This window comes from Pseudorca crassidens, chromosome 7, assembly GCF_039906515.1.
Source record: "Pseudorca crassidens isolate mPseCra1 chromosome 7, mPseCra1.hap1, whole genome shotgun sequence".
Lineage (NCBI taxonomy): Eukaryota > Metazoa > Chordata > Mammalia > Artiodactyla > Delphinidae > Pseudorca > Pseudorca crassidens.
Window position 1 is genome coordinate 65987838 of NC_090302.1, and position 12127 is coordinate 65999964.

At 41.2% G+C, this 12127-nt stretch overlaps 1 protein-coding gene across 7 annotated transcripts in view; it reads right to left on the reverse strand.

The window, feature by feature from the left end:
- BNC2 (basonuclin zinc finger protein 2) overlaps positions 1-11563 on the reverse strand; it is a 427080-nt gene extending 415517 nt beyond the window's left edge. Inside the window, exon 1 of one of the 7 annotated variants that reach the window (XM_067744442.1) lies at positions 11417-11563. Coding sequence is in view for 3 of the 7 variants with exons in the window: in XM_067744440.1 (XP_067600541.1) it covers positions 11417-11419 (3 nt within the window). In the remaining 4 variants the exon portion in view is untranslated. Of the gene's footprint in view, positions 1-11114; positions 11144-11186; positions 11275-11416 lie in introns of those variants that run through there. The other 6 variants (XM_067744440.1, XM_067744450.1, XM_067744452.1 and 3 more) reach the window with 6 other exon arrangements.
- Positions 11564-12127: the final 564 nt, after the last annotated feature.

Below are 12127 nucleotides of genomic sequence, written 5' to 3' on the forward strand. Positions count from 1 at the left end.
CTGTTAGCGTACAGACGTGTTAACACAAAAAAACTTCCCTAATCCACTAGAATAAAATGTGTATTACAGGGAGATTAAATACCATAGGACAGAGAAATGAATGGACTTTCTTTGTATGGCTGTATTTTTCCAGGTAATTACATACTTTATGTCCTTAAACCATGAAAGATACCATAATAGTACACATGATTCTGTCATTCCATATATATACAACAAGATACATATGAGCGGGCTTCCCTGGTGGCGCCGTGGTTGACAGTCCTCCTGCCGATGCAGGGGACACGGGTTCGTGCCCTGGTCCGGGAAGATCCCACATGCCATGGAGCGGCTGGGCCTGTGAGCCATGGCCACTGAGCCTGCGCGCCCGGAGCCTGTGCTCCGCAACGGGAGAGGCCACAGCAGTGAGAGGCCCGCGTACCGCAAAACAAAACAAAACAAAACAAAGATACATATGAGCACGTCAAAACATGTGAAACAGAAAAGTAGCATTGATTTATTGCTCAATATTAATAAAAACTGTGTCATTTGGTATAATGAAATTTATTATAACCAAAAATCAAAAGTGTATGGTAAATATAAGATTTTCTACCATACAGTTTTTATAAATGATTGTAAATCCTCTATAGAATTTTCACCAGGAGAAAAGTAATTATATGTCATAAGATACAATTTAAAATTGGCTAATTACTATTTATGTAACTTAGGTAAACATTGATGAGGGGTGAAAATACATACTCTCCACATATATATTTGATCAGTTAGCCATCTAATTAATAGTTGATACTGAATGAATAATGAAACGTTTGTCCAAACTAACTGGCAAAAGGCCAAAACCAGACAATGTAGTTAAGCAAGAACGGCTCATCAGAATACTAGGAAAGCAATTACTTTAGATGGAGATAAATATAGTTGTTTCTTAACATGAATAAAGAAAAATTAGAACTTTAAAAGGGAACAAACTTTTTTTTTAATTCACCAATGATACAATATAGCTGCCCCCAAATTACGTTATCTTTCATTTGCTCTCAAGCTTCTCTAACTCAGCGATGAGGTATATTAATTACAAAATTTGTCAGGTAAACTTTAAAATAAGCTCATGTCTCCAAATGTGCCATGCCAGATTTGAACGTGGTATTTATTTAAAACGTAACTGGACCAGTTAGTTTGGGTTTGAGATCATACAGTAATTTTTAGCTTTAATCACTGGTGGTGTTTTTTAGTTACAATGGAATATCTAGGAAGACAAATTTTCTCCATAATGTTTTTTTCCTTTCCTTTTGAGTTATTTATAAAACTAAAAACAATTATTTCTAGGTACTTAATTCTACCCTCCAGGGTATGAAGTGTATCTCTTATATAGAACACCTAGAATGCTTTTAAACTCAATGATAATTAAGAAACATCAAAGCAAACCCAGGGTGTTTCACAGGGAGCTAAGAGCCATCATCTTTTGGCTACTAAATGACGTATTTCTTGTCCCCTGGAGTATCACCAAGAGTTTTTTACCCAAACAATAGATGTATTTTCCTAACGTAGCCTTTACGCTTCTGAGGATCAGATTATTCTGAGTTTTAAAAGTAAACTGCTAAGGGCAACAGAAGAAAGAATAGACAGATAAGACTACATCAAACTTAAAAACTTCTGTACAGCAAAGAAAGCAATCAACAGAGTGAAAAAGCAACCTACTGAATGGTAGAAAATATTTGCAAACCATATTTCTGATAAGGAGTTAATATTAAGAATATATAGGGCTTCCCTGGTGGCGCAGTGGTTGAGAGTCTGCCTACCAATGCAGGGGACTGGGGTTCGTGCCCCGGTCCGGGAAGATCCCACATGCTGCGGAGCAGCTGGGCCTGTGAGCCATGACCGCTGAGCCTGCGCGTCCGGAGCTTGTGCTCCGCAACAGGAGAGGCCACAACAGTGAGAGGCCCGCCTACCGCAAAAAAAAAAAAAAAAAAGGAAATCCTGTCATGTGCTACAATGTGGATTAACCTCAAGGACATTATGCTAAGTGAAATAAGCCAGTCACAGAACGATATATACCACATGATTCCATTTATATGAAGTATTTAAAGTAGTCAAATTCTTAGAAAGTGGAATGGTTGTTGCCAGCATCTATGGGGAGGGGAAAAGGGGAGTTGTTCAATAGGCATAGATGTAAGTTTCCATTTTGCAAGATGAAAAAGTTCTAACAATCTGTTGCACAGCAAGATGCAGCTAACACTACTATACTGTATATTTAAAATGATTAAGTTATTAAATTTTATGTGATATTTTTATCACAATAAAAATAAACTGCAAAAGAACCAAGAACAGCTAAAATAATCTTGAAAAAGAGGAACAAAGTTGGAAGACACACACTTCTCAGTTGCAAACAATGCAAAGCTACAGTAATCAAGGCAGTGTGGTACTTGCACAGGGATAGACATATAGATCAATGGAACCAAGTGGAGAGTTCAGGGGAAAAAAACCCTTACATCTACGGTCAAATGATTTTCCCAAAAGGTACTATGATAATTCAAAGGGGGAAAGAATCGTTAACCGATGATGCTGGGAACAACTTGGTATCCTCATTCAAAAGAATGAAGCTGGACCCCTACTTCATATCATACACAAAAGTTAGCCCAAATGAATCAAGAGCTTAAACGTAAGAGTTCAAACTAAAAGGCTCTTAGAGTAAATTTTCATGAGCTTGGGTTAGACAATGATTGCTTAGCACACCAAAAGTACAAACGACAAAAGAAAAAATAAATTGGATTTTGTCAAAATTTAAAGCTTCTGTGCTTCAAAGGACACCATCAAAAAAATAAGACAACCCACAGAATGGGAGAAAATATTTACAAATCTTGTATCTAATAAAGACTTGTGTCCAGAATACATAAAGAGCTTACAACTCAACAATAAAAAGACAACCTAAATGAAAAAAGGGTAAAGGATTTAACAGACATTTCTGCTAAACAGAGAAGATATACAAATGGCCAATTACCATATGAAATGATGCTCAACATCACTAATCATCAGGGAAATTCAAATCAAAATCACTTTACACCCACTAGGATTGTTAAAATTAAAAGACAGATAGAAACAAGTTCAGAGAGGATGTGAAGAGATTAGGAAACCTATACACTGTTAGTGGGAATGTAAAATGTGCAGCTGCTTTGGAAAACGATTTGGCAGTTCCTCAAAAGGTGAAAGGTAGGGACTTCCCTGGTGGTGCAGTGGTTAAGAATCCGCCTGCCAATGCAGGGGACACGGGTTCGAGCCCCAGTCCGGGAAGATCCCACATGCCACAGAGCAACTAAGCCCATCCGCCACAACTACTGAGCCCACATGCTGCAACTACTGAAGCTCGTGCGCCTAGAGCCTGTGCTCCAAAACAAGAGAAGCCACCGCAATAAGAAGCCCGCGCACCACAACAAAGACCCAATGCAGCCAAAAACAAATAAATTTATTTAAAAAAAAAAAAAGGTGAAAGATAGACTTGCCACATGACTCAGCGATTCCACCCCTAGGTATATCCCTAACAAAAATGAAAAAGAACACATGCATACAAATGTTCACGGCAGCATTACTCATAATAACAAAAAAGTGAACACTACTCAAATGTCAATCGTTGGATGAATGAATAAATAAAATGTGCTATAGCCATACAATGGAATGTTATTAATTGTACTTTTTAAGCGTATGAATTGTACAGTATGTGAATTATATCTCAATATAGCTATTAAAATGGTAAACAGCTCTGATTATATAGTCCTATCACATAAAATATAAAGTGCTCCCACTGGAAAGAAATATAGAAATTACAAAACTCACTTGTTTTACCAGGGATGAAATGGAGGCTCTCAGACCTAGGTAGACTAGAATGGGACCTGCCTCTAAACCCAGTCACCGGGCTGTTCTCATTCTGGAGTGGACAGTGGTGCAACTGCTTTCCAAGGCGTGGTCAGCCAGCTGAGATACTGACTGCATGAAGAATAGGTGCAGGATTCCTTCAGAGAGTAGCTCCTGACATGCATTCCTTTTCTTTAACTACCACATGGCTTTTTGGGGGGAAGGTAAAATTACAGCCTCAAATGTCCCTCCTTCCTCTTCTACTTCTCCCAACACAAACCATAATGAATGGGAATGGGAATATTAGAAGGGGCAATGTTAACACACCCCTGCCTTGTCCGTGGGAAGGCCACCAGGTCACCTGAGATGATCAAAGTACATTCATCTGACTATCTGCACAGAACTTCCACCCAATGGTCAAGAGACTGGGACATGGCCCTGGGCTGGCTGGGCACTTAGTTGTCAATTACTGAATGAATATGTATTTCCCTGCAAAGGATCATCCCACCTGAAGAAAGGAATGTGGAAATAGCTCATCTCTCCTCCCTGAAACAAAGATAACTTGGCCCACATGACGCCATGAAAAGCTTAGCAGAGAAAGTTTCAAATACAACTGTGAAAAAATTAGCCTCGGCTAAAAAAGGTAAGGTCAAGTAAAACTTAAAAATCACTTTATAAGGATTCAGTAATAAATCATTCATATATTTGCAAAGCTACTGGGGAGCCCCAAAAGAGTTTGGTAAACTGACAAAAATTATTTAAATTAGAAAGACAAAAATATTCTAGTCGCCCCTAGCAACAAAGATTTTCCTAATTTAAAAAAATAAATGAACTTGAGGGTAAAGTTAGATGCAGGTATTATAATTTACCATTTTCTATTCAAATGTGTTGAGAATTCTTAAAGAGTAATCGGATGAATCTTAAGATGTTGAGAAATATTTTCCAATCCAAAGTCTGCAAATATTGGTCTTTATTATGATTTGCAAATAATCCAATGATCATCTTTTTCCTCCTTTACACTGAGGCAACAAGGCAAATGCATTTTTAAGGAATCAAGGGATAATACAAAAGATGCTAGAGGGAAATCAAAAGGGAAAAATAGTAACATAGGAAAATAAATAGGCTACGTTATTTTACATGGATTTTAAAATACATATATGACATCTATGAAATATCTCAAATTCTTTTCTAGATATGGAAGAATTAACAAACTGCTAATAGATCCATTTACATAGATGATTCAGTCAGTATACAAAATAGTTATAGTACACTGAATAGTCACCAGAAACATCACTTGGGTCCTCTGAAAGATTAAAAAATGAAAATAAGACTCTTCCTTGCTGTCCAACTTATTCAATTCTCCCCTCAAATGAAGTTTAGCTGAAAACAATGCGACTGACTTAAGCTCCGCACAGGCAAATCTTGGCAGCCCTCAACTCTGTCTATCTCCTTGGCCTGTTAAGCAAAATTCCTTCACAAACTGTTGGTCTCTGCAATAACTCCTACAGAGCTCATTACTGCCAGCATCGGCCTATCCCCCGTGTTGTGCATTTATTCCCTGGGATGCATATCAACATGTGGCACATGTCCTTGACGTGCACAGAAGGGCTGCACCCCAGGACAGCAGCATGCACGACAATAGTGTCGACTCTCACTTCTCTATGGTTGCTGGGATGTAACCGAGAAATCTAATAACTGTGACAGTGGGGCCTTTCGGTTTTTCCTTGCCTTTCCAGACAGTGAAGCTGCACAGACACTAATGAAAGGTTAAATGAATAGGAATGGTTGACAAGAGGTACAATAAAGAAGGAGCTTGGTAATCCAGACACTGAGCAGAGATCCTTGGCTCAAGCAGAGAAAGGACAGCACATCGTCGAGTCACAATATTTAAAACAGCTTGCTATACACAGAGGCTTTTGTGTCTGGGTACACGTCTGGCTTTGAACTAAAAAAAAAAAAGACACTGAAAAGGAATTTCAGCATGGGGCACTTTGGCAAATGTAAGGTCATAATAAGAGAAAAATGTTTTGTGTGGGTTCTTACATCTTTGTACTGAACACAAAAAAGCAGAGACTATGAACTCGTGAACCACAAGTTCCAAGACAATACTGTACATTTTGACAACTATTAAATACTGTATCTAGAGGGGTGGCTTGATGCGATTCCCACTGGTAAGATATACATGCAGTGACTCATTTAGCAGCTCCACATTCTGCCTTCCTTGAGGAAGAATTCCTGAATGCTCATCTTAGAATTCTATAGTCAAGGTCTAGTCTTCAGTGATTTGTTACGAATACTACCACCAAAACTCTCAAACCATCTTCCACTCACTGCAAAACTTCCCAGCAGCTTCCCGTAAGGAAACTGAATTTATCACCCTAGCAATGTGTAAAGTACAAGGCAAACTTTTTTGTAATTTCAAGTGACTGCAATAGTGAAACGTCCTCGACTAGAATTTTTAATTATGGAATTAAAATTTTTTCAGTGCCCCACTCACTATACCTTAAGGGAAGGTTATATTCCTTGGGGAACTGATTTTAAATTATCATAACAAGGCTATTCAAATCACCAAGAAAAAAGTGCTCCAGAATGTCAAGGGAAAAATAAAGCAAAAGGAAAAAAAAACTGACATTGTTAGATACAGATTTTTTTAAAGGATAAAAATGTATGACTCTGCTATGGCCAAACATTAAAAAATGATATATCTGTAAAACTGCTCCTATGCATAAGCACAAGTTAGAATACAGTTTCACAATAAATGGTAAAATCGTACTGAGAACATGCTTTAAAACAAGGGAGCCTCTTTGAACAGCCAAATTAAATTATAGCTGAACTCTTACTTGTACTGAGGGTTCTAATAAGCAACAAATAAAGACTTTTATTGGCTAGCAACATAATGAGAGCTACTGTGCAGAAGATTAAAAAAAGACCAATCTGGGTAGTTTATCTCACCGATTATATTATTTACTTAAATAGTAAATAAGTTTGTCCAAAGTAATGCTATTAAAAACTAGCATATAAATTTTAAAGCGCAATTATGATCAATGACCATTTAAAGTAAACATCACAAATTTTAGTGATAAACAAATGTGAAATTAAACAAATATTGAATTTAATACCACTTAAGTTCTATTTCTTTAAATTTAACTAATTTATTGATCCCTAATACACTGGCTTTATAAATGGTTTACTATTTATGCTTATATCATGAAGTATTTAAGGAGTTTTCTCTCCAAAGTACGGCAGTTATGCATATAACTACTTCAAAAAGAAAGGAGGTTGTCCTGAGTGAACAGAAAGAAGGTACCCCCTCCTCAGTGATTTGGTAGGAAGTTCCTTTTAACAGAACTTTGAAGGTTGGCCTCTTTAACAGACCTCCATCAGCTGACAAAGCTACAAACAGTACTTAGCAAACCAAAACAGACTTTAAATGTATCGGGGTGCATTTTGCTTGATCCTCAGATCATCTGAAAGGTAGAACCCTAGAAATCTTAGCTGACTATTTGACTATTCTTGGAGAAAGTTCTGCTGCTTCTATCACAGCTAAAAAAAAAAAAACTACAATAGCACCTCCAAGCCTAAACACTAAGCCAGTACTCATTATCTCCTCTTTTTCTGCAACATTCTGATTGCTAGAGTGACTTTAAAAAAAAAAAAAAAAAACCCTTAAGTATATCTAATAAAATCGTGAGGCTCCCTCTAGCTCTTCAGAGAGGAGTTTACTAACCAATGATCCAATGATCCTATGTAATTCCCATCCAACAGGAAAGATTTGAGGAGGCTGCCTCCCTTCCACAGAAATGTTTTTCAACTGTTTCTTGTAAGGATGTAGATGGTAAATGAGACCAGCTGCAGAGGAATTCAGAAAGCACTGCTCCTCAAGTCCGCAATGAGTTAAGAATCTATTAACTGCTTCCAACCTAAGCTTTAGATACAAAATTCTATAGTGAAACTTTAACCTGTTTAAACTACATATACACTCCCAACTTAGATTTACCCACTTGCTAAAACTAAATTTAATCAAAAAATAAGGACATGCATGAGCATCTATCTACAGAAGTTGTTACTTGTAATCTGGTCTCAGTTCTAAAAACCTACATAGAAATTCAGGATCTTGAAATTTTTTAAAAACATTAACAGTGTATCTGTGGCTTTTATATAAAAGAGGCTGATGGTAATTTGTAGAAAACATGTCCATGTACCATGATATTTATACACAACACTGTTAATAACTTTTACTGTTTAATATTTTCTGCTATTCAGCCCTGGTATTTTGGGATTGTCATTATTCAGAAGACTATAAATAATACAGTCCAAGTATGCCATTGATATTTAGTCTACCTTACAATAGCCATAAAACACCCACAGTCAACTGGCAAACCATTTCAAACAAGTGAAAATGAAAAAATGCTAAATCGAACTCCTACTACTCATTAGGACCACCTTTCAAATACTCAAGGAACATTTAAAATTGTGTGGAATCGTAACTCTAAAATTAAAAATAAAGGGAACCACTACCCTCAAGTCATCACCTATTGGGGGCTCCCTTAATATAAGAAATATTCCCAGGAACAACAACAAAAAGGAAAGCTCCCCCCACCCCCCCGCCCCTTTTTGAGCCAGTGTCCAATTTCTTCTTTTCTGAACAGCTGTATTATCCAACTTAAGTTGCTCTGCTAATTTCGGTCCCACAAGGACTAACTTGGAAGGCAAAAAAATACAAGAAAAGATCAATTTGCTGGGAAAGATCAAATGAGAAAACTGTGGGGACAGCACCAGGTCAGCGTGTGGAGAACTAAGCAGACCTGTTCTTCATTAACTGTGGCTCTCTGGGGATGTCACACACTACCTGTCCGTGGGCTTTATTGAACTGCCTAACCCGCCTCTCTGTTCCATTCTTCTGGGCTCAAGTGAATCATATCCTGCTGCTGACAAGTTAGCAGGGGACTGCGGCTGCAACATGAAAGTACTTTTCTTTCTTGTCTAAATCAGGCAGATTTTTGAAAAGACGACACAGCATTGACTCGTGACATGGCAAGATGAAACGAGAGGTCTGGGCCGGTCTTGGAGCTGTGCAGATAAAAGTAATCAAATGACACTCCTGGAATGCAAATTGGCATTCTTGACTGCAGCAATTGCACAACCATGAAACATCCCTGACAGCAAGCAAGATTAGGACAAAATGTTATGTAAAGCACTGAACTCAAAAACTCTCACTTGAAAATTCAAACTGTTAACACTTACATTTTAATATAGCAATAGTCAGCTCCGCTTTTGTCTGCTGCTTTTCGTAATCACATATCCCTGCCTGACAGATATCTTACATTTCAGAGGAAAGAAAAACGTCAGGTATTGATTGGGAAGGTACGACTGCTATTAATATTTTCTTCCTATTTATTTTTTAAAATCACGCGAGGTTGGTTCTTTTCCAAAGCCTTACATGCAAACAACAGCGAACTTAATATTCTCAAGGACCAGTTTGAGACTTTTCTCACACGATACTCAAACCGAGTTCACGTTCAGGCTCAGTATTACTTCCCTCAGGTGAAGACACTCCTGTACGTTGGTAAAGAGATTAGCAATCTGGATTTTACTACTCTCCAGGAACAGAAAGAGCAGCTCCAACTAAGAACTTCTTTAAGGCTGAAGAGTTTAAATAAAGCAGCTATAAATATAACACAAAACACAGATACCCTACGAAAGTTCACAAGGGATTTTTTGGGTGACTCCAAAGGGTCAATCAAGCAAGTTCTATTAACTTGCACAGGGTCTCACTACTCTTGAATACGTCCTCAAATCAGACACACTACACAGGAATAAATTCCACCACTTAAATAATGTATGTGCGTGCACAGTAACATCTAAAACTGCAGAATACAAAGCAGTGGGTGACAAATGTGCTTAACCACTGTTCAAAGTGATTAGTATTTGGGAATAGATGTGTAGACAAATAGTATACAGGCGAGGGGGGAAGGGAAGAAAAATACCTACAACCGGCTTTTACAGTGTTCTTGTGTAAAATGCGGCTATAAGTAAAACCCTCTAGTGCTAAACAGATATATTTAATATTTTGTTTTGACTCCTCCACTTAAATACAGATTCCAACCATTGCAACTGTCCACGAAGTACATAAGAATTAATAAAACAGGCCACTTCTGCCACTTTAATCCTGGGTACACAGGATTATTTTATGTCTTTTGTACATCAGTTTTACAACAGCTTGACTCTAGGGTAAATGCGAACCACCGTAAATCGCACACTGCTTTCAAAACCACTTTAATTTCTGTCAGCGTTACTGTAACCTCAGTCTTGGGCTCACGCTTTTTTTTTTTTTTTTTTTTTTTTGGTGCCTGCATTTGACAGTCGCATCCCCTACACTCCAGTCGTGACTTTGATCACTGAAACAAGAGATGTCACATTAGGAGGAAGGGAAGAGAGAGAGAGAAAAAAAATGCCAACCCACTATCTCCCTTTTTCTTACATAGTCCATCTACATGCGGAACGCAGTATATCAGAACCCCAAGAGGGGGTAACAATAGCAGCAAAGGGTGGGAGCAAACTAAAAGGAAGGGAGTGGTCCAGCCCCATTTCTAACAAATCACTTCCCCGAAAGCGGACAGAGCGCTCAGCAGCCGGCGAGCTAATTGCCAGGCTGCCTCGCTGCAGAGAAGCTGCTTCGGGTAGAGGGGCTGTGCTGGAATCTCGCTTCGCAACGCCTTCCCATCTCCTCCGCCACTTGCACTTAGAACTTTTTTTTTTTTTTAATCTCAGCCTCACTTTACAGAGAATTTACCCAGGTTTAGGTGGGGGTTTTTTTTCTTCTTCTTCTTCTTTTTTTATCCTGCCCTCTCCCCGGGCCCCAAATGCCACCCTCCAGTCAATGTGTAAGTAACACAAATCGGCTCCTGTCGAACTCCACCTCAAAATCTCTCTCTCTCTTTAGGGTTGATTTTCCTGCCCTGCGTTTTGCACATTCTTCAGAAAACCTCCAGGAGCACTTCCTACATTTACAAAGGGAGGGTTCCCCAACGGGAGGGCGAAGAGGGGAAAATCAGAGGTGCCGGGGACCAGGCGGCGGTGTCCTCCCCGCGCGGCGCACCAGCGCGCCCAGGCGCCCACGCCCAGCCACCGGCCCCGCACTCGCGGGCAAGTTTTAAAAGTTGCCGTGGGTCCAAACGGCGTTCCTCTCCGCCCCGAGCTCCTTCCAGCGCTCCATCAGCCCCCGCCTGCCTCCCGGCCCGTCCCAACTCCCCGGAGCCGCCCGCCCGCTTACCGCTCACCTTGCCCTGCCGGCCGCGAGAGGGGCGACCTTCCCGAGCCCCCCGAGCCCGTGCGCACACCCGCCCTCCCACCTGGAGCTCTCCTCCGCCACTCGGGCCAAGTTGAAGGGCGAATTCGGGAGCGGGACCGGGGTGGACTGAGGCTCTCCTTTCCTGCCCGCCCTCCCCAGCGCCCCCCTCCACCTCCCGCCGCTGAACTGGAGGAAAACACAGCCCCCGGGCGGCCCCCGAGGCGCGCCGGCGCGGGGCTCCTTTCTTCCGAAGTCTAGAATAAAAAGGAAAGGAGGGTGGAAACTTCTTACCATCTCGGCATGCTGGTTGTCAAGTGCAGCCCCCGCCTCTTGGTCTCCTCTTAGCGGCCGCGCCTGGACCAGCCCCTCCGCCGCCTCACGCTCCTTCTGTCTCGGCCTTTCTTTCCCTCCCCCTCCCGATTTCCTCCGGGCAGCCGCTCTCGCCGCCTCCGCCTCTCCCCGCCCGCCCGCGAGCGCCCTCGCCGCGGCCCCTCTGCGCTCAGGTGACTGACTGATTTACACCCGCGTGCAGGGTCGCCTTCGCTCCCCAAGTCAGAGCCTGCTGAGTTCCCCCGGTTCCTCGGCACAAAAAAAAAAAAAAGGAACGGACTGTCCCGGGAGGGGGCTGCTGTGGGGCGGGGTACGGGGGGAACCGGCGGGCGAGGTGACCTCGGGCGGATTTGCAAGCCGTACAAGTTTCTCCTCTCTCTCTGCAAAACTGTCGCGGCTACGATGTTGCTTCCCTTTTGCAAAATAAAAGTAGGTTGGTTTGGTTGTCCTCAGATTCTAGGGGGCTAGTGAAGGAGGATGTATGTTTCTCCCGCGCCCTGTTACTTGTTTTCTCTCCCCCTGCTCTCTCTGGGGATGGAAAAACAACTTTGGCGCCCCCCCGGGGGGTGCGAGCTTGGAGGTGGAAGTGGCCGGTAGCGCCTAGCTGTCAAAAACGAGTGGGGGAGACCGGAGGGGAGGCTGTGAAGCGCCGAGGAAAGGGCGCGAACTTTA